The 22,494-nt window shown below is 34.6% G+C and overlaps 1 protein-coding gene across 1 annotated transcript in view; it reads left to right on the top strand.

The window, feature by feature from the left end:
- The window catches only part of LOC129949446 (uncharacterized), a 46,714-nt gene extending 36,390 nt beyond the window's left edge, over positions 1–10,324 (top strand). The window contains exons 3-8 of the mRNA XM_056060914.1: positions 4,898–4,956; positions 5,021–5,177; positions 5,268–5,448; positions 5,778–5,934; positions 8,622–8,773; positions 9,041–10,324. Coding sequence (XP_055916889.1) covers positions 4,898–4,956; positions 5,021–5,177; positions 5,268–5,448; positions 5,778–5,934; positions 8,622–8,773; positions 9,041–9,088 — 754 coding nt within the window. The 3' untranslated portion in view covers positions 9,089–10,324. The remainder of the gene's footprint in view (positions 1–4,897; positions 4,957–5,020; positions 5,178–5,267; positions 5,449–5,777; positions 5,935–8,621; positions 8,774–9,040) is intronic.
- The last annotated feature ends 12,170 nt before the right edge of the window (positions 10,325–22,494 follow it).

Here is a 22,494-nt window from a genome sequence, read left to right as displayed (position 1 = left end):
GAAACAAAAATAGAAGAAAAGAAACTTTATAAAAACAGAAACCGAATTTAATATTTGTGTTTTGTTTTAAGTTGCTGGACTTCTTGTTTTGACTTTAAAAATATTCAAAATAAAATAAGTTTGAAATTTACATTAAACTTAAAAAGGAAAGCGAAATAATTTATTATAGCTTTCTTTCAATATTTCAGAATTGCCCAATTTATCATTAAATATTAACATAAATGTGCGCCAATAATAATGAGGAGCCCAGATCGGGAAGCTTGTGACTGATAGATTTGTAGATAACTTGCAAACAGGGGCTTGATTGCGAAAGCATGAATGCTTTTAAATTTTTGGGCCCCTAAAAATAAGTGGGAATAGGTATGTTGATGATGAATGTGGAGTATATTGAAGACAAAAAAAAACACTCTCCTCATTGCTTTCAATATTACGGGCCCCTAGAAAATCCCAGGCCCGGTGGCCCCCTTTCCCCCTCTTGAAAATGCTCATTTTTCAGATTTTGAGGTCGAAATAAATAAATCACGTGAGTGATATATCACAAAATCTTAAAATTCCCTGTTTACAAAAATATAAATCCAAGACATTTTGGTCACAGCCTTTTGCTTCCCAGATGAATTTAAATAGTTTTTTTAAATGCGTTCTTCAGCATAAAAAAAATGAAATACCAAAATATCAGGCGTTTGTTTACACATAATGTAAAACAACGGCCCTCAAAGTAAATGAAGCACAATATAAGTTGCTTTACAAAGCATGCTAACCTACTTCGGACCAAAAATTAAGAGTTAGTTAAAAGTTTTAAATATTATGGTAATTATATGCTTAAACATTTTGTCTGCAGGTTTTGAACGAATTTCATTGCCGCCAAGTAAAAGCGTTTTAATGCAACACAAAAATCGTCGCAACTACAGTGTTGGAAAAAATAATAGAAACAATTCATATCTACATCATTTTCAATACTCAATATGTTTTTAACAATTAGGTCTTTTGTCGTTAGTTATTCTATGTTTAAATAGTACCTAATAATACTCTTAAATGGTAAATTGTTTCGTGAAAACAACTTATTGTTTCTACTTAACGGTCAAAACGTATGAGGACAATGATGATTTCGCCAGAAAAAATTATAGAAACAAGCTACATTAATTATAGTTCTAAAATAGGGATCAATTTTTTTGTATGAAAATAGGCTTTTTGAGATTGTTTTTTAGTTTGTCAGATGTTTTGTATTCGATACTAGACAACATTTTTAAAGGTCATATATTATTTTAATAAATATGGGTGTGGGTAACATAAAACATAATACTCCCTTGAAAAAACTAAGGCGAACTGGAAAAACGATAGTTGAATTTGCGAAAACCTTAAACTGTTCCAAGAAAAAAGTATTTAAATTTATATGTACAGCCCGTACAGCTCGTCGGTATATCTTCTCCTCCATTCTCCATCTATGCGTACGGGACCAAAAATCGCCCGAAGAATTTTTCTCTCGAAGCATCCTAAGACGCTCTCATCTTTCTTTGACAGGGTCCAGGCCTCAGGGCCATAAATGAGAACCGGGATGATGAGTGTCTTATAGATGGTGATTTTACATGCTCGAGAGAGGACTTTACTTCTCAATTGCCTTCTAAGTGCAAAGAAGCAGCGATTTTCAAGAGTAATTCTTCGTTTGATTTCAGCGCTGGTGTCGTTGTCTGCATTAATAGCGGTGCCTAGGTAAACAAAGTCCTTAACTACCTCAAAGTTATAGCTGTCCATGGTGACGTTTTGTCCAAGACGTCATCGTTCAGTGTCCTTTTTTGATGACAGCATATACTTGGTGTTGCCCTCATTGACCACTAAACCCATCTTCTTCGCTTCCGTCGCAATGCTCAAAAACGCTCCACTGACATCATGCTTTGATCTTCCAATTATGTCAATATCATCTGCGTATCCGAGTAATTGGATGGACCTTTGGAAGATTGTGCCTCTAGTGTTGAAGGTTGAGTTTTGCACAATTCTTTCCAGAACGATGTTGAAGAAGTCGCATGGCAGTGCATCGCCTTGTCTAAAACCTTTTTTGACATCAAATGAATCGGTAAGATCTTTTCCGACCTTGATAGAGCAGCGTGCATTCTCCATCGTCATTCTACACAAACGGATAAGTTTGACAGGGATGCCAAAACTAGACATTGCTCGGTAGAGCTCTTCCCTATAGATGCTGTCACACGCGGATTTAAAATCGATAAAGAGATGGTGGGTATCGATTTGAAGCTTCTGGGTTTTTGCCAAGATCTGCCGTAATGTGAATATTTGGTCGATAGTGGACTTTCCTGGTCTGAAGCCACACTGATAAGGACCAATCAGGTTGTTGACGAATGGCTTCAGACGTTCACATAATACGGCAGAGAGGAACTTATACGCAATGTTAAGGAGACTGATGCCTCTGTAGTTGGCGCAGTTTAGAGGGTCTCCTTTCTTATGTATCGGGCACACTATGCTGAGATTCCACTCATCGGGCATGCTTTCTTCCGACCATATTTTGCAGATGAGTTGGTGCATGTTCCGTACCAAGTCATCGCCTGCTGCTTTGAATAGTTCGGCAGCGATGCCGTCAGCTGCAGCAGCTTTGTTTGACTTAAGTTTAGATATAGCTATCTTCACTTCGTCAAGGTCGGGTAGGCGGAATTGTTGATCTGCGTCGCCGAGGTTGAGTGGTTCTATCTCCCTTACAGCGGAATTCGGTTCGTCATCGCCGTTATATAATTTGGAGAAGTCACCCCGACGGCACAACCCCCAACCTGGGGGGCCAGATCCTTAGTATAACTCCAAGGAAGGGGAGCCGGATAAACCGCTCCTTACAGGCCTGGGCTCCGAATATGTCGAAGAAGCCCTATAAGGTGTTCACTAAGTAGTTCAACCTTACTGGAACTGTAGACGCCACCGTTGATTCTAACTCGAGAATTCGTCCGCTGCCGCCTGGATAAGGAGAGGTGCCTTAGTGGAAACACCTCTCCCCCCCTCTCTTGTTTGCTGCCCCCAACAACTTTTCACTGGGGTTGGAACCCAATCTCCAGTTGAGGTACTAGGCACCCGATGTTCACAGCGGGGAGTTAGAGTAGGAGTTGATAGACAGAGGTGGGTTTTGAGAAAAACCTGTGGACGCTTGTGTCCTCTTGAATGCACATGTCTACCATTTGAACATCATTTAAATCGTACATTCAAGCCCAAAAGAACAAACAAGTCTTCCTGTTAGAATTCTACAAAAAGTATCGTTTTTGAACAAGAAAAACATTATACAGAGCTTGGCTTTGCCAACAAACACTTACATCACTCTAATTGGAATAAAGTTTTGTGGTCGGATGAAACGAAGATCAATTTTTTTTGGTTCCGATGGAAAAATTTATTGTGAGAAAGCTAAAGAACAAGGAATTTAACCCAAAATACACAAAGAAGAAAGTGAAACACGTTGGTGGAATAAGATGATTTGGAGGTGCTTTTCAGCGTCTGGTGTTGGTCCAATATTTTGAATCAAGGATAAGATGTGCGTTATGGATTATGTCCATATCTTAAATTCATTCATTCTAATATGAAGAGGAGGTGCTAATTAAATGGGAGTTAATGCAGGATAATGTGGTACCCGTGGCATGATGGTTATTGCGTTGGACTGTCATGCTAGAGGTGTTGGGTTCGATCCCTGCCTATGCCATCTAAAGTCTTTTCACGGGTACTGCCTCTTGCGAGGAATTGACAAATTCTCCAAGAGTAAATCTTGTCATGAAAAAGTGCTTTCTCAAAATTAGCCGTTCGGAGTCGGCATATAAATTGTAGGTCCCCTCCATTCCTGACAACATTACTCGCACACAGGAATGGTTGAGAGTTGTAAGTCACTAGGCCTTGGTTCTCAACGGACTGTCGCGCCACCCAATTTACTTTATTTTTTTAATGCAGGATAATGACCCGAAGCACCCCTCAAAATTGGTTGATAAAAAATCTATCTGTGTCGTTTTTATTTTCCTACTCTTCACAAATACCTTTTATGTGTTAAAAAGAATGAACACGAAATTGTTTCCATTATTTTTCCCAACACATAATATACAGATACAGGCATACAGATTTCCCATTTTCAGTTCAACGAGGAAAACAAATAGGTTTACCGAATTGCGGTTCCAGAAACCATTAAAAATTAATTGTAAACGAAAATTAAAGTAAAGACATTGATAGTGAACCCATTATATTGAATTTTTCATCCGATGAATCTGATGATGAATGAATTTTTCTATAAAATCAATTTATAAATAAAGTGTTTGCTTTTAATTCAATTTTATGATGTAATGGGGGTTTTGTATTCATTGATTATGCCAAAATTAAAGATGCATCCCAAAGATCGTCTAAGATGTACATTTTAATCAGGAAAAGTCCTCTGATATAGAAAAAAGTATTAAGGTTTGAAAAATGCATTTGAAAAGGCTTAAAATGCCGGTGGCAAGCAGAAGGCTGAAAGTAAAACATTTTTTATTATTTTCATGTATTACCTATGTGGTTATCATTTCGACCTCAAAATCGGAAAATGATCATTTTTGAACGCTTATCGCCGACCAAAACTGAAAAAAAACCGGCCACACTGTTGAATTAAGTATAAGAGTGCGTATATCTACACATTTCTATTTCTATACAGCCATTTTTTCGTGAGATATTTGGATGAACTGAATTTGTACCCTTTTTTATACATTTCTCATACAAAAACAACAAATGATTAAGAGCTATATAAGTTTGTTTCATGTAAAACGTAAATATTGATATTATTGTAGAAAAAAAAACGAAAAGCATTGGCATGAAGTTCATTTTCTTATCGTATGGATTGATATACATATCTTTTTGAAAATACTCTTAAACTAATGGGTATATTTTCCTTATTATCTTACAGTAAGCTAGCATCTTTCGATGGAAAAAAGGCTATCCGAGGAGGGATTCCATTTGTTTTTCGTAAGAAAGAGCATTTATACAAAAATATTTCACATATATAAAATAAATAATTTCTTTTTCTTAGCTCAATTTGGTCCGTGGGCACTAGGACCACAGCACGGATTTTCAAGAATAACCCGATGGACACTTGAAAGACCACCAGAAAGATTGCACAATGGAGATGTAGAAGCACTTTTTTCACTTATGGATACTGAATTTACAAGAAATATGTGGAATTATCCGTAAGCATTATACTTACAAACATTAATTTTATAAAACATTCAACTTTACTAAATTACCGATGATACATAATAATTAAATACAAATTTCAGATTTCGAATAACTTACCGTCTTATTTTACGTGAAAAAGAACTTCATTTCCACATTGGTGTGTACAATCCAAGTAAGGACCTCACATTTACCTTCAACTTATTACTGCACAACTACTTAAAGGTTCCTGATGTCCGTAGATGCCAAATAACTGGCCTCCATGGATGTACATTTATTGACAAAGTAAGGAAAAAAACAATAAAATCAATATTTTAGATAGATAAATATTTAAATATTGATAAGCTTAGCAAAAATTTACAAATATTCATTTTTGTAAGTTTGATTATCGACTATTGTTTTCGAAACAGTCTTTAAAATTTATAATTTCTCATATGCGAGTTCATGACAAAAATAAAACAAACGAATTGTAATTTTAACAATAATATGTTCAGTTTTTGGATGGCCTCAATATAATTCAATTGAACATTTAACGACTAATAAAACTTTATAGCTTAAATATTCTGCTTACTTTTGAAATCATAAGTTAAAATAAATTTTGTTTTATATTCTAGACACGTGATGGAGCATTGTATCAAGAAGGGAGAGAAGTCGTGACTATTGGTGAATGGACCGATAGAATCTACCAGCAAACTCCTCAGGAACATGTCATAACAAATGTTGTTTCTGGGAGAAAAATGCGAGTGCATAAATATAACTTTCCTGATACTGGTAATTAAAAATTTCTATATGATTCTTAATTAAATCAGATGCTAAGGTTTTATTGTTATAAAATCTCAAAAACAAATTATCTTACACAAATAAGTCCAGATATTATTGTCCATTCTCGTTTTTATTTCCAAAACACTAAATATATTTTTTTGGATTCGATTCGTCATTTAACCTTACAGAAAATTCTCAGTTTTGTCTAGTTTTTAAAAATCCAAAAGTAGCGAAGATAAATACATGCCTTTATTTAATTAACCTACAAATCTCACTTTTCATTTGACTCCTCAGTATACAGCATACTACGTAGTCGTGCCTTAAGTTATGTTACTAGCATACACCATAAGATAAGAATTATATAATATTTTCTATTCATTGTTGTTCCATTTATTTGGTCATAATTTTAGTTTAATTCAAAAAATAGTTTTACTGAAAATGATCGGCTTCAGCTTTAATGCCAGCCCTTAAACTTTGTGGCCATCACACTATAGTCACACGCTCTGTTTCAATTCATATTTTTGACACTGCTTCCGTTTACTCTATCTTAAGTGTTTAACAATTCCCCAAAGAAGTCTTGGATGCTCTCCAATTCTGACTACAAAAAATAAACTTGGGGATTAAAATATAGTCTTCCCGAAAGCCAATCTTAAGCTTCTTTAAAATATTGACCCTTAGAAACTTCTGTGTTGTCTTGGCTTTGTTTTTCTCACCAAAAAGAAAAGGATATTTGTTAAACAATTTACCAAACCCTTTACCACTTTTCTATAGTACAACTCTTCAACCGTTTTTGCGTTATGTGACACTTTGGAGTGAGACTATCAATCAAACCATTATAGAAGGGTAGTGATTGGTGAGTTTGATCCTTAGGATGATATGATCGTTAGTCTGATATAATGATGCGCATAAATTGTATCGTTTTCTTTGTTTTAAACTTCTTAACATTAAAAATCTTTTCATTTGAAAAAAAGTTATTCCATGCTCATTTTTCGCGCAGGGGCGACGCGCAGACAACAACTTATTGGGGTGGTAATCTTCTCCTGAAAATATGGGAACATGGAGAAGAACTCAATTTCCAAAAAATATTCCTAGTAGTTTTTAAAAGGAGAACATTTCGCCAGAACTCATTTCATATCTATGTTATTATTACGACTCTATTTTCTTTAGCGCCTCCCTCAATGGTAACATCAGCGAATCTGAATCCAAAGTTACATTTATTCCTTCCTTACTAATGTTAATATTTAGAAAAATAAGGTAAACATTTTATATCAAATGAATGTTTTGAGCAACAAGGTCTTGAAGTTGTGTAACAGAATTTATGGAACGACTATGTACTTCAGGCGGGTATCTTCCTAGGACAATGACACTGGTGGAAATTCAAAAGTCGGCAAATTGGCCGAACACGTATTAATGCATAATGTTAGCCATATTGAATTAATCCATGAGCAAAGAAATGGGCTTTCCCACCAAAGTTTCATTGAAGTTACAAATAACAGGTGGTCGGTGGTCGTCACCATCGATAGACGTAACTTTGAGGTAGTCAAGGACTTCGTCTACCTAGGCTCCGCTGTAAACGCAGAAAACAACACCAGCGCTGAGATGAAACGAAGAATAACTCATGCTAACAGCTGTTTCTTTCGGCTAAGAAACCTTAGATCGTTTCAAGAGAAAAGTTCTTCGTGTGATCTACGGTTCCGTATGCATCGAATGGAAGTGGAGGAGAAGATGGAACGACGGGCTGTACGGGCTGTACAGCAATGTAGACAGTACAGTAGATGTAGCCAGAAGGGTAAAAGTTCAACGACTAAGATGGCTGGATCACGTAGAGCGCATGGAAACCAATGCTCTTGCCTGGAAAGTCTTCGAATTCACACCCACAGGCAGCGCTGTAGAGGAAGACCATGGATCAGGTGGCGCGCACAAGTGGAAAGTAACCTTATCCAACTTGGAGCGCGAAACTGGAGACATCTAGCTAGGGACCGAGCTAGATGGAGAAGTTTGTTGAGTGAGGCCCTAATTTACACAGGACTGTAGCGCCACCTTAAGTAAGCAAGTTGATCGGCTATTAAAACTTACAGGGATTATTTCCAAAATAAATACAAAATACATTTTACAATTATTCAGTCTTCAGTTGTCTGAATTGATAGGTATCCTAACGCGTCACAACTCATTGTGCACCCTTATGAATAGAATAGGTATTAGATATATATAGATTAGGGGAAGATATCTCCCAATCTGCAAACACTCAAGTATAGCTACAAGAGGAATGCAAATATTAGGAAAATACATTTTCACATTTCAACCAAATTCTTGTTGTTGTTAACCAAGGACATATTCAAAAATGTTCCCTAAACCTAAATCCTCACCGATTTTTCTATAGCTGAACCAATCGTTCTCCTTTCTTGAGGAGCACAATGGATTCACAGAACTCAAAGTGAGATATTTGTCGGTCTTTACTGATCATCCCATTAAACCTAACCTGTTTTTATTAAACTTCTAAAAACAGATTAAAATGTTTTTATGATTTAATTTCGTCAACAGGAAGACTAGTACAATTCATCTTAAAAATTCTATAATTATATGATCAATTTAAAAGGAAATCTGAATTTGAATAAAAAATAAATAAACCACTAAACCTTGAAAATGTTCGATCTAATAATTTTACCATAAAATCATTATATTTAATTTTCTATTAGTTGTGTGGAATCCATGGATAGATCAAGCTCGGGAAATTTCCGATTTTGGAGACGATGAATATCCAAACATGTTGTGTGTGGAATCAGGCCACGTTTCATCTCCGGTTATTCTTTTACCAGGAACTGCATTCGAAGCTAGTCAAATACTACAAGTAAGTAAATATTTTTTCTTTTTTCATTTTACTTTAACTTCTTTGAATTAATTACAAGACTTCAACATTTCGGGTTTTAGTTTCAGTTAATTTAAATTTGGTGGTTGACTAATGATTGATTTATTTAAAAATGTTAATAATCCTGTTTTTAACAAATTAATTCTTTGTATCTGTTATGTTGAGCTATTTTCTCAGAACCAATTAGAATTTATGTCCCACTTACAAATATCTTTTGTTTTTTAACAATTAAACATTTCTTTTTAATAGATCATCATTGAAGGAAATGTCAATAGAAAAACCAAACGGAACCGCTAGCAGTAGCTATAGCATAAACTAAATAATATCCAATGAGATCAAAAAAAAGCTTAAAAGTGCCAGACGAGCCCAAAACTTGCCTAATGGAACTTAACATAGAATAATTAATCATTTGGATTGAGTTATTTGTTTTATTTTTTAATTATCTTGTTCTTATTGGAAAAAAACTCGTAAACGAGCAAAAATGTAAAATGAAAAGTTAAAGTGTGGTTTTAAATTTATTATTAAATAATAATTTAGATTTTGTACTATTATTGCTAAAATGAAAGACAACTAAAAACACCAGTGTGATCTAATCTTTGTAAGTTAAAAGGTTGCTATTTGTATAACAATTATTTGTATGAAATGCTAAGTACCATTACATTAAAATCAGTCTTAAAATTTAAATTTATATTTTGTTTAATAAAATTTCATGTTAAGCATAAGTTTAGTATATTGAATAGTTAACAAGAGGAGAACAGTGTTGGTTATTTAATAGAGGTTTTTTTTTTATAAATTTTGCCCTTGTTTTTAGTTAAAACCGGTGTATTGAAATAATTGGCACAAATTTTCAATTTGATTAATGGGAGGGAATGAAGTACTTGATTATTATTTGTATTTGTAGCTTCCGCTGATGTCTTACTTTTGTTTAAGAATATTTTTTTATAGTTGTTTATAATCTATGTGTCCCAGTAAAAACAGACCAAAGAGGGTTGTTGGAAACAAGTTAGGAAGCATGAGCTCTTGTGCAAGAGTTTTGTCTTAATATGTTGATACACATTTGTTTTAAGTTTAAAAATGTATACACTCTATGGCATACTTATCCAACAAATGCCTTATGCACTTGTACCACTTTTTGTCAATAATGAAATACAGGGTTGGAATCGGCTAAGGTGATTGCAATCAAAATGGTCGAATTTGATCTACGTAAGGTGATAGTCAAATTGATACCTAAAAATATGTCACAAAAAAATGTGATAGTCAGATATGTTTATTCCGAATAGAGCTACCAGACGCTTACAAAAACACTTTGTTTCTTTAAAAAACACATTCCTGTGACCGACAAAGCCTACTACATTCGGAAAAAGCAAGAAAAGTAAGAGTTGTATGCAAAATCAGCCAATTTGAAACTTTTATTTAGATATTTTATAAGAATCAATTTAAAATTTCACCAAGGCAACAACGAATTTTGTCAATTTGAATCAGAAATTGTTCAATCGAATTGATTTGAGTTGAATCATCTTACACAGACGGAATTTGACTATCAAAGAATTGATGTCAACTATCATCTTAGCCGATTCCACCCCAGTGTTTCAATTAGATATTCGTACAATTTCTTTTAAAAGTTAAAATCTCCTTATTCTAAGTAATTTTGTACGACACAATATATACGACACACAATTTAAGTACATAAATGGTTAGTATTTTTATCAAATTTTCATAGTTGGTCAAAATTAATTTACTTGGAAAATTTAAACAGAAGATTAAACTGCACTAATAATAGAAAAATACTAAACAAAAGCAACTGAATTGCTAAATATATTTCACAAAAAATGTAACGGATGTTCAAACTCCTTAGATACAACTTAGATACCTTGAGTTTTTTTCATGCCCCTTGTGGGGAATTGAGAATTCTAAAAGAGTGATTCTTGTCATGAAAAATGCTTTCTGAAACTAGCCGTTCGGATTCTACATATAGAATTTCAGTGTCCTTCATCCCTGATGTGACTAGCACATTGGAATGGTTGAGAGTTGTAAGTTAAGTTAAGACCATAGTTATGAACGAGCTGTTACGGCACCTAATACAGTAGTACATTCGTTTTTTTCTTCTATTCAAATCTGATCAAATATATTAACCATGTACTCTTTTCATCTCAATTATTATTATAAATGTTAGGAATATAAAGTGGGCCAAAGTACCTTACTTGTAATTTTGTCCAGGACTTTTTCTCCCACATAAAGAAAAGCAAGTATTTTGATGGAATTTAACTACTGTGAATTTCGGCTTACGACTTTTATTCGGATTTTAAGTTTTTATTTTCATTTCTTAGCCATTCTTGTTTTGATTAAATTTATTAAATATACATTGAAATACTTATAACTATTTATCATAAATTCAAAAATAATTTAGTTTGTTCATTTTCAACTAATTATATTTTTATAAATTGTATGCTTGGGAAAATTTTATTAATATTTTTTAGAATTTTGAATAATTTTTAAGAATATTTTATTGTAGTTCTGTCTTTTATCTATTCTGGACCATATAAATTTAAAGAAACAAAAACTGGGCCAAGATTTTCAAAAAGCAAAACTAAAATAATTGTTTCTTTTTCAAAAACGAATGAAATTGTGTTGTAAAGATATTTTGTAAAGCGTGCAATCGAATTTATATGTTTTTTGAGCTATGTGTAGCAAATCGTTTGCATGACTGAAAACGTTTTAATTATTTTTGCTTTCAGAACGTCACCCCTGAGTTTCTTCAGTTCAATAGATGTTTTAAAAAAAAGTCCTAAAAGTATTCCATTACTATAGTCATACTTAAATTTGTATTAATCTTTAAACTCTGACCGCAAGCAACGTACATACAAAAACTTAATTAGTGGAAAATATACAAATGAACTTGCTCACTTCTTAATGAAGCAAAGTGTCTAAGGTATAATTGTAATAAACTTGTATATCATCTAAATAAAGTTGTAAACTAAAATTCTTAAGAGCTGAACAAAGTTCAAATCGTTCCTTAAGATAATATAAACGCGTTTTGTGATTAAAGTAAATGACACTGGAAAAAAAAAACTTTTCCATCCTTTCCCACTTTCTGTAAAACTCCCTCCTCAGTTACTCAATCCAAATTGTTTTTAATTAAAAAGATCACTTGTGATAAGTTCTTAAAAAATAAACAAATAAATCCAACAGTATATTGTTCAAACTATAATACTAAAAAATGTATTATGATGATGATTAAATCAAATTATAAGATTCTATTATATATAAAAGAATTATTCATTTTTTTTTTCAAAGCGTGCTCAAAATATAAAAATTATGTTCACATTTTGTTTGTTGTATTTTTCCATAAACAAAACAATGGTCTCAAAAACTATACGCACAATATGTTGTTATTAGCCCTTTGTAAACATTGTTGCAAAATAACTATTATAAATTAAAAAAATATGACATTAATCAAAAATAAAGAAAAAAAAACAAAAACCAACTTAGCAAATAAAATTTGATAATAATTGTGATAGTTTATTTTAAATATGCATATATTAAAAAGAAAACTTAAAAAGAAAAACAAATTCCAAATAAATAACAAAATGATACGTCCTAGCTGTATAGAATTGAAGTCTATTACATTATTCCACTTTTATACAATATAAAAATGTTTTTGAATCATTTAAACTAACTAGACACTTAATTATAAGAAATAAACTTATTTTTTTAAATGTAAAAACAATAGTTAATTTAAGAACATAAATTAAAAAGAAAAAAATAATTAACTAACTTTTTTTCCCGAGGAACGTATACGAATACTTTTAAAAAATTATGTAATTTCTTCAATAAAATTTAAAAAAAAATGTGCTGACATTTTATTAGAGCTCTAATTTAACCCGGGTAATCATTGGAAGCAGAGGGTTTCAAGGTGATTGCACCTGCTGACGACGTTGCAATATCCGTATCTGGAAAGCACCCCCAAGTTCTCTCGGAACTCCTACAAAATGCCTTAAATAGACTAACAAAATGGGCTAAGCAATGTGGCTTGGACGTCAATCCACATAAAACAGAATTAATACTCTTTTCGAGAAGATATAAAATTCCTCAGATTAGCCCACCCAAGTTTAGAGGAATACCATTAAGCTTTTCCGACCAAGCTAAATATTTAGGCCTTATTTTAGACAAAAAACTAAATTGAAAGGCAAATATTGATGAAAGAGTAAAAAAGGCTACTGTAGTGCTTTTTACTTGTAAAAAGGCCATATGATAAAAATGGGGCTTCTCCCCAAAAATAACCCACTGGCTATACACTTTGGTAATCAGACCGATACTCATTTATGGAGCTGTCGTATGGTGGACCGCACTGGACAAGATGGTAAATCTAAATAAGCTCATCAAAGTCCAGCGGTCAGCAGGTATGTGCATCACAAGAGCACTTCGCTCAACACCCACCGCAGCACTGGAAGTGCTTTTAAACCCTTCACCTTTTGACATCTTCTCCAAAATGGTGGCTGCCAACTCATGTGTGAGGCTTAGAGCCACCTCTCAATGGAACAGTAACAATACTGGACATACTACTATTCTAGACAGTTTCAGATCTATCCCAGATCGCTTAGACTATACCACCCCAAAAATGGTATTCGGTAAAAGCTTCCATGTGCCCATCTCTTCAAGATCCTCCTGAGAAGAAGAGAGACCCCTGGAAGACGATGCGGTACACTTTTATACAGATGGTTCAAAGACCGATCACGGAGTTGAAAGTGGTATTTATTCGGAACAACTGAATCTCAGTCTATTCTATAGACTTTCCAATTAATGTAGCGTATTAGCAGAAGTAATGGTGATTAAAGAAGCACTATCCTGGCTCAAAGAAAACGTTTTATCTTGCAAGCATATACGAATCTTCTCGGACAGCCAAGCTGCTCTTAAATCTCTCGCGTCTGTCTCCACAAACTCTCAAATAGTCCACGATTGTCGATCATCTCTGAATGAGATGACGAAACAGTTAAATATTCACCTCATTTGGGTGCCGGGCCACAGAGACATTCCGAAAAATTGCAAAGCCGATGAGCTCGCCAAAAACGGAACACTTCTGCCTAATGTTAGACAAAAACATAACATAGGAACACCACTTGCTACATGCAAATATATTCTCAAACAATATGGTCTAGAACCAACAAATGCTAGAGTACCACCTGCCTACCTGCCTAGCAACCAAGCAAATATGGCCAAGCATATCTCTGAGCAGACAAAGCTCTACAATTGGAGTAATAACAGGACACTGCCTAATAGGAAGACATGCTCTGAGGCTAGGGGTCTACACAAATGACTTTTGTATAAGCTGCATGGACAAGGAAGAAGAAACAGTCCAACACCTTCTATGAACATGTCCAGCACTCTCCATTAGAAGAAATAACTTTCTCGGTAATCCCTTCCTCGATAATACCAGTGAACTGGCAACGATTAACACATTTCTCTCCCATGAGTAACCTCATTAGTGGTATCACAATGGACCCTTGAGGTCTACGTGCGTCAATGACATCTGGACAGCCATTCCAACCTAACCTAACCCGGGAAATAACCAATTGAATGAATACCCGGGAACCTGGTGCTTACAAGTATTATCCGAGTAATCGGATACACGGGTAGCCGTAAGATTTATGTGCCAGGTACCCATTGCAGGATTTGTATAAGTATGTATCAAATGAATCATTAACTTTTGAATTGAATTTTGTTTCATTGAACATAATATATACAGTTGTGTTCATAAAAATAGCAGTGCTGATCAAATTTTATTAGATTGGCAATTATTTAAAAAAACGGACATTCTTACAAAAAAAAATTTACATGTTACTTGCATCTAACGGGCTTTCGTTTTCATATTAGACTTTTAGCTTGAAGTTATACTCTAATTTTTGGGTAAGTAAATATTTTAATATTTAAAGTTTTAAGTATTTGTAACATACTAGTATATAAACAATTAATAAATACTATCTCAACAATAAACAATGGGACGTTCAAGACACTGCACGGAAGAAATTCGAAAACTTATTGGGAAACTGCGTTTGAAGGGAAAAACCTACGAAAATATTCAATACATCCAAGGCTGCTCACCAAAAATGGTCAGTAACGCCTTAAAATGGCAAAATAAACCGAAAACGCTAGGCCCAAAAAGGATGACTACTGAAAGAACTGACATAAAAATTGTTCAGTTAGCAAACAGAACCCTTCCATAGGCTCTAGGAAAATAAGAAATGGACTTCAACTGTCTGTTAACACTGTCACAATACGAAAACGTCTTTTATAAGCGAAATTACCGGTCCAAAGTCCACGCAAGGTACCATTCTTGACGAAAAGGCGTGTGCAAAGAGAATGAAGTTTGTTAAAGCGCATAGAGATTTGGCAAAAGAGAAATGTAGGAATGTTCTGTGGAGCGATAAAAGCACCCTTTTGGGTCATCGAGAAAACGCTAAAATGCAGCATACGATCCATTGTACACTATAAAAACAGTGAAGCATGATAGAGGACAAATTATGATATGGTCTGCTTTTCATACTACGGGGTCGGGCCTTTTATCCCATCGAGGGTATAAGGAATGCAACCGAGTATGTGAAAATTCTGGAGGAGATTATATTACCCCATGCTGAAGAGGAAATGCCGTTGGTTTGGGTATACCAACAGGACTATGACCCAAAGCATACGTCAAAAAGGACAAAATCATGGTTTGCGTAGAAGAAGTTATTCGTTATGGAGTGGCCCGATCAAGCCCCCGACTTTAATCCAATCAAAAATTTGTGGGGGGATGTTAAGAACGCAGTTCATAAAGCAAAACCTATTCGAAAGCAGTTGGGAAGCAGTGCGTGATTCGTGGAACGCAATGCCAGTCAAGAGGTGTCAGGTTTTAGTAAACTCGATGCACGTAGATACGAAGCATCATACAAAACAATGGTTATGCAACAAAGTACTAATTGTAAGCTAACATTATTTGTATACTTTCGTATAACTTATTACAGTTTTTCTTACTTCTTACGTAATACATCCAGTACTTTGTCATGCACTGCTATTTTTATGAACAGCCAAATATTTAAAAAACGTTTTTTTACAGTGACAAATCTAACGGTAAAAAATCGATAGTACTAATTTTCTGTTATTATGAATAAAATATTGCCGTTTGCTATTAGAAGTTTAATGAAATATATTATAACGTTGATATTGAAGGCCTTTTTGTCTTATTTAGAGAGCACTGATATTTTTATGAACACAACTGTACAATTTTAATTTATATGATACTTATGATAAATTTACATTTATTGGCAAAGTGTCTTAAGTTTAAAAAAATTATAAAAACATATATCAATTACGTGTCAACCTTTTTTTTTTAAGTCAGCTGATTTATCGTTCTCATTGTGTTCATTCCTGGTTGAGGTTGAGGTACATTAGTTCTGGATGTCGTTGTTCAGTGGTCATCCTTCTCATTAATTGATTCGGGTGGTCGATGATGCTCCGTATGTAATGTTTAATTTAATTAAATTAACGGCATGCAAAATTAAAAAAAATTAAAATAATTTGAACGTGCAATTTAAATATTTAACCTTCCGACGGCAAGTGGGGTCGCCCATCACCCCACTACTTTTTATAAAACCTCAAAAGAATACTTTTCTCAGTTTCTTTCAATGTAAATACTTGATCTTTAATAAATTATAATAATTGATCTTCAGTTTCATTACTGTTTTTTTTATAAAAGGTGATGGGACGATGAACAACAGCAGATGTAATTCACTAAGGCAAAAAAGCCTTGCCTTCGGAAGGTTAAGCAAGCAAATCAAAAGACATTAAAAAAAAACAACTTCTTCGTTTGACTTATTTATTCAGACTGTACTTAAGATTAAGACAATCATTTTAAAAGAAAGCTTTCTTAAAACAAAGAAACAATAGATTTTAAGTTCTGTACATAAGAACAGTTTGAATATCATTCGATCTATCATTGAGTGATAACCTTATACATAACATAGTTTATGTTTCGAACGAAACATATGTGTAAAGCTTTTCTTTTATAATATTTCTTTAAGCTGAACATAATATCGTAAATCAGCGTTGCCTTGATATATTATTTTTTTGTTTTATTTAAATAAAGTTTAATTGTAAGAAAAGAAGTCCCTTACACGTACAAGTCTCTTCGCTGACAGGACTAGGTATTTGTCAAACGGGATTATTTTGGCTTCAGAGTATAGATGTTTGTTCATGTATTGTTTCCGTCGCTGCTGGTCGAAGTACAGCAAATTCTGAGAATTGTCCTTTCGAATACTAAAAGCTTCTTCATAGCTGTCTTCGAGATTGAAAACCATGCTGGAAAGGAGTAGTTGATGACTGGTCATAAGAGCTGCTTGTAGATGAGTATTTTATTTTACTAGTTTGGCATCGAACGTTACTTACAGGCCTATTCTGCTTTTCATCGAAGTGAATTTAACTTGGATTTTCATTAATTACTATTCTGCTATTCATTCGAAGTGAATCTGTGTATATCGGCAACGCCGGTAATACTGCGCGGTATTCGTCCATTTACATGAAAGCATTCATTCTACCAATTTAGATCCACATATGAAACGCAGCTTTTTTTCATTTGATGAAATTTTCGAATATTTATTTTGTAAAATAAAATGTTATTAACATTTTTTAGGGGAAGAACAACACTTTCTAACATTTCTCCGAAGCTCTCAGTTTGAGGATTCTCTTATTCCTCTGCTTACATTTGGAATAAAAAGTCCAATACTGCTATTTCCAAAAATTACATACATTTAATAATTAATTCTGTTTAGGTGGATTAATTAAACTTAATTTTTGTATGGATCAAAATAATTTATCCAACATTGGGCACGTTTAGGCAACATAACGGACTTCATTTGCAGTCAACTTCATTCTTTGAACGTAAATTTTGACCTAAGCAACTAGTAAGTTTTTCAAATGTCATGAATTTCAAATTCAGAACTTTACTTCGCAAACCTTTACTCTAAGTTCATAGTACAAAAAGTACCAAACAAATTATTGTCTACACAATATTCCTCAGGCAAGCTACAAGTCAATCACGATTTGTATTTTATACTGTAAAGAAATATTTCTTATTTCTTTTCCAAATTTTCAAGGAAACCTTTTGGACAAAACATTAAATGAAGCTGTGCAAAAAATAAATAAATCATAAAGTAATAAAGTTCAGCTTTCAGTTAAATGAAAAAACATGATCAACTGTCATTTTGATAAAAGTAGACTTGACTTAATAGTTAGGGAGATTTTTTAACTTTCCAGTAGGCTAGGTTAGGTTAGGTTATAGTGGCTGTCCAAGATGGAAACGGACACACTTAGGCCAGTTTAATGGTCCATTGTGATACCACATGAATCTTGAGACTTCCTCTTAAGCTCAATGGAACCAGAGTCCCTTACGAAACGTGAGAGGCTGATTATACCGATATGATTTAGATCGTTTAGATCGTTAAAGAAGAATTCTCCTAGGTAATTCTTGCGTTTTCGAGCTAGAGCAGGGCATGCAGAGAAGATGAAGATGAAGAACCGTTTCTTCCTCTTCCTCGTCCATACAGCTTCTGCAAAAGTCATTTGAGAATACGCCTAGTCTCGTGGCGTGCTTTCCTATTAGACAGTGTCCGGTTATGACACCTATTATCGAGCTTATATGCGATCTGCTTAGAGAGAGCAAGCACGTTGAACGTTTTAAATCCAGTGTTGGCCAGATGTTTTTTGTGGCTTGACACGTGGTGATGTTGGTCCACCTGGTGCCTGCCCTCCTCACAGCGTCTTGCATTAGTAGCAGTTTACAAGTAGCGATTGGTATGCCAGTACTTGCCAAACGTGGTAGGATGGGCTGTACTATACCGTTCCTGGCGAGTTCATCTGCCTTACAGTTACCTGGAATGTCTCTATGGCCCGGCACCCAGCAAAGGTGAATATTAAACTGTTGCGCCATCTCCATTAGAGATGATCGACAGTTATGGACTGTTATAGAGTTTGTAGAGACAGAGTCCAGAGATTTGATAGCGGCCTAGCTATCAGAGAAAATACCAATATCAGATGTTGATATCACGTTTTCTTTGAGCCAAGACAAGACTTCCTTAATCGCCAAAAGTTCCGCCTGGAACACGCTACAATGATTGGGAAGGCGGAATGAGAGACTTAATTTCAATCGTTCAGAGTACACACCACCACCAAGCCCTTCTTTGGTTTTTGAGCCATCTGTGTGGATTGACTTATCCTCCAAGAATGTCCTATCCTCCCAAAAATATCTGGTAGGTATAAAAATCTGGAAATTCCTGTCGAATTGTAGTTGGGGGATGGTGTAGTCTGTGTGCTTTGGAATTGATTCTAAGTAGGGGAAACTGGGGCACATTTGACACTTAATTTTTAAAAGTCTGTTTTTCCGAATATTATATATGAATTCCAATACTTTTTTATTTATAAGATGCATTGACTATTCTAGATAAGACTCACAGATACATTTAACTGTTATAACAAATGCATCGTTTTTTAAAAATTTGTTTTAAAAAAAGTCATTTTGTCAAAAGTGCCCCGGGCATGGGGAACCTTTGACTTTGCGCGGGGAACATTTGACAATTGCAGTTTTATCTCATGATCGTATGCATAAAAAGGATTAGCGGGTGTTTGAATGGAAAGAAAAGTCAAAAATTGTTTTAACGATTTATTTTAACAATATAAAAAACATAAATAAATAAATTCACTTTCTTTAAAAAAAAATAACAGGTTATAAAACTTCATTTTAAAAACTATCAGTCCATAAGGTCGTTAAGAATTATTCATAGGAAAATTTATAAATATCTTATTTAATATAGAGATTGCCGAAGTCAACGTCAAATAAATCTCATCTAAGTTGTATATGTCCTTAGGGTCAAATGAATATTGTGCATAAATTTGTTGAAGGTTTTGAAAGAAATTATCAACGGCTGATTTTGTAAATCCTTTTAGTCTGGCTAGGCTCATATTTTCGGGCTTACGTAGCGAGAGTTCAGAATTTCGTTTTAAATAAGGGATCCTGTTTTTTCACTCGCATGATCAATGTGGTTCTATTTATCCCATATTTTTCAGCAGCTGATGTTTGCGTTTCAAGTTTTTTCCGTATGTCTGCAATAGCCCTCTTCACCTTTTCTTCGTCGATTGCTATCCTATTTGTCTTTCTCTTGTAGTTTCTCACCATCTCTTCAAAATAAACATGAAAACAAAATAAAACACAAATATTAGCATAACAAATCATGTTGGGGCACATTTAACAAATGTCAAATGTACCCCTACTATAAGTCAAATGTGCCCCCTTTGCAAAAGTCAAAGGTGCCCCAAAGGTTTTTCATAACATTTGTAATGTTTTTTTTATATTAATGTTTTGATTTAACAAAATTGGCTTTAAAATATTAATAATTTAGGAACAATGCTATCATAATATTAATTCACAATAACAAAACCTTTTTTATTTTGTTCACAAATCTCTTACAAACCTGTAGTCAAAAATTACATCAAAAATCCCGAAATCACAAAAACACGTGTTACTCGATGACGAGTTGAAGCAAAACTGCCGAAGTTCATAACGTTTCTTTATATTAATTGAGGCTTCGTTCACTATCCAAACTTTTCTTCTTAAAGGATGTGTTCACACCGAAAATCACAAAGTCAAATGTGCCCCAGTTTACCCTACCTTAGAATTACGGAGTGGCCAATGTTGTTGTTAGTCCACTGCGACGAAGCATTGAGGCGAATAGCAGAGCTTGCAGCTATTTGTTTACTGAATATGTCAAGAGGTGTAAGGTAGAGCAGGGTGTCCAGTGCCGCAGACGGGGTCGAAGCGATCCGCTTATACATAGGCAGGCTGAACGTTGGACTTTATTTAACTTATCCCTGTTTATACCTTTTTCTAAAGCAGTCCACCATACTGCCACACCGTACGTTAAAATCGGTCTGATTACCGATGTGTATAGCCAATGCGTGATTCTGGGTTGAAACCCCATTTATTACCAATAGCTTTTTTGCAAGAAAAGAGAGCTACAGTAGCTTTTTTGACTCTTTCCTGTATGTTGCGATTCCAATTTAGTTTTTTGTCTAAGACAAGACCTAGGTATTTAGCCTCATCTGAGAATTTTATTTGGATACCTTTAATGTAAGGAGGTTTGACAAATGGAATTTTGTATCTCCTCGAAAATAAGACCAGATCGGTTTTGTGTGGGTTAACACCCAGTCCACACCGATCAGCCCAAAGTATTAGTCTGTCCAAGGCATTTTGTAAGAGTTCTTTTAGGATATTAAGATGCTTTTCTGAAACTGCTATAGCAACGTCTTCCGCATAAGCTATCACTCTGAAAACTTCCGCATCCAGACTAGTTAGGATTTCATTCACCACTAGGTTCAAGAGGAGAGGGGATAGAACACCGCCTTGCGGTGTACCTCCACTAACGAATCGTCTGCAAGAAGAGTTGCCCAGTTTTGAGTTAATTATTATGCTAGTAACCATGAAATGAATTAACTCCCGAAGCGAACTCTCTGCATTTAGAGATGTCAGTGCAGATGTGATTGCAGATGCGTCCACGTTGTTAAAGGCACCTTCGATGTCAAGGAAAGCAACCAAAGTGAACTCTTTATGATGGAGGGAATATTCGATGGTGCGTACCAAAGTGTGTAACGCTGTTTCCACCGATTTACCTTTACAGTAGGCATGTTGAGACGAAGACAGAAGTCTTGTATCGATACGTGCTCTTAAATGGACATCAATCAATCTTTCCAGGGTCTTAAGAAGGAATGATGATAGACTTATAGGTCGTAGATCTTTAGGATTGACTTGGGAGCATTTACCTGCTTTAGGTATAAAAACAACTTTAACTTCTCTCCATGCCGAGGGAACATGGACCAGGTAAAGACAGCTGGTAAAAATTGCCTCAAGGATTGGTGTAATTATATCAGAAGCCTTCTGTAATTCGACTGGTATTATACCATCTGGTCCTGCAGCTTTATATGGTTTGAAGCTGTTGAGAGCCCATTGTAGCTTATCCTTTGTGATTAGACCTTGTGGATATGTTGTATTTGAACTTGAACGTATAAAACTGTTGCAAGTTTCGGTAAGAGAACTACCAGGAAAGTGAGTGTCTAATAGTAAGTTCAGCGATTCATTACTTGAATTTGTCCACGAGCCGTCTGTATTTTTCAAGCAGCTTGGCATAGCTGGATTAGTTAAAAGAATTTTCCGTAACCTAGAGGCTTCAGATGTTTTTTCTATCATGCCACAGAAGGATCGCCAAGAAGATCGAAGTGCCTTCTTGTAGATTCTTAGGGATTCTTTGTAGGAGTCCCAATGGGAGGCTAGTCTTGCAGCTTTGGCCCGGTTGAAAAGTTTCCTGCATTCCTTCCTGAGCGAGTCAAGCTCTGAGGCCCACCATTGGTCGTTTATTCATACTTTTTGAAATAAACCTTTTTTATTTAATATACAATATATGGGATACAGGATACAGGTAAACGGGTTCCAAGATTGTTCATAGTCTCATAGTTATAATTAATGAAGTCTGATTCATCATCTCCTTTTATTCATGTAAATAAACTATGTTTTGTGAATCTAATAGTTTATTAAATCGGCGAAACTAAGGCTTTTGAACCCAGACGATCAAACTTTGTTAGGATTGTGTTACTTTTATTGGCTAAATTTTGTCAAAAATCAATACGAA

The sequence above is a fragment of the Eupeodes corollae genome, chromosome 3 (genome assembly GCF_945859685.1).
Source record: "Eupeodes corollae chromosome 3, idEupCoro1.1, whole genome shotgun sequence".
Taxonomy (NCBI): domain Eukaryota; kingdom Metazoa; phylum Arthropoda; class Insecta; order Diptera; family Syrphidae; genus Eupeodes; species Eupeodes corollae.
This window is presented reverse-complemented; position numbering and strand designations above follow the sequence as displayed.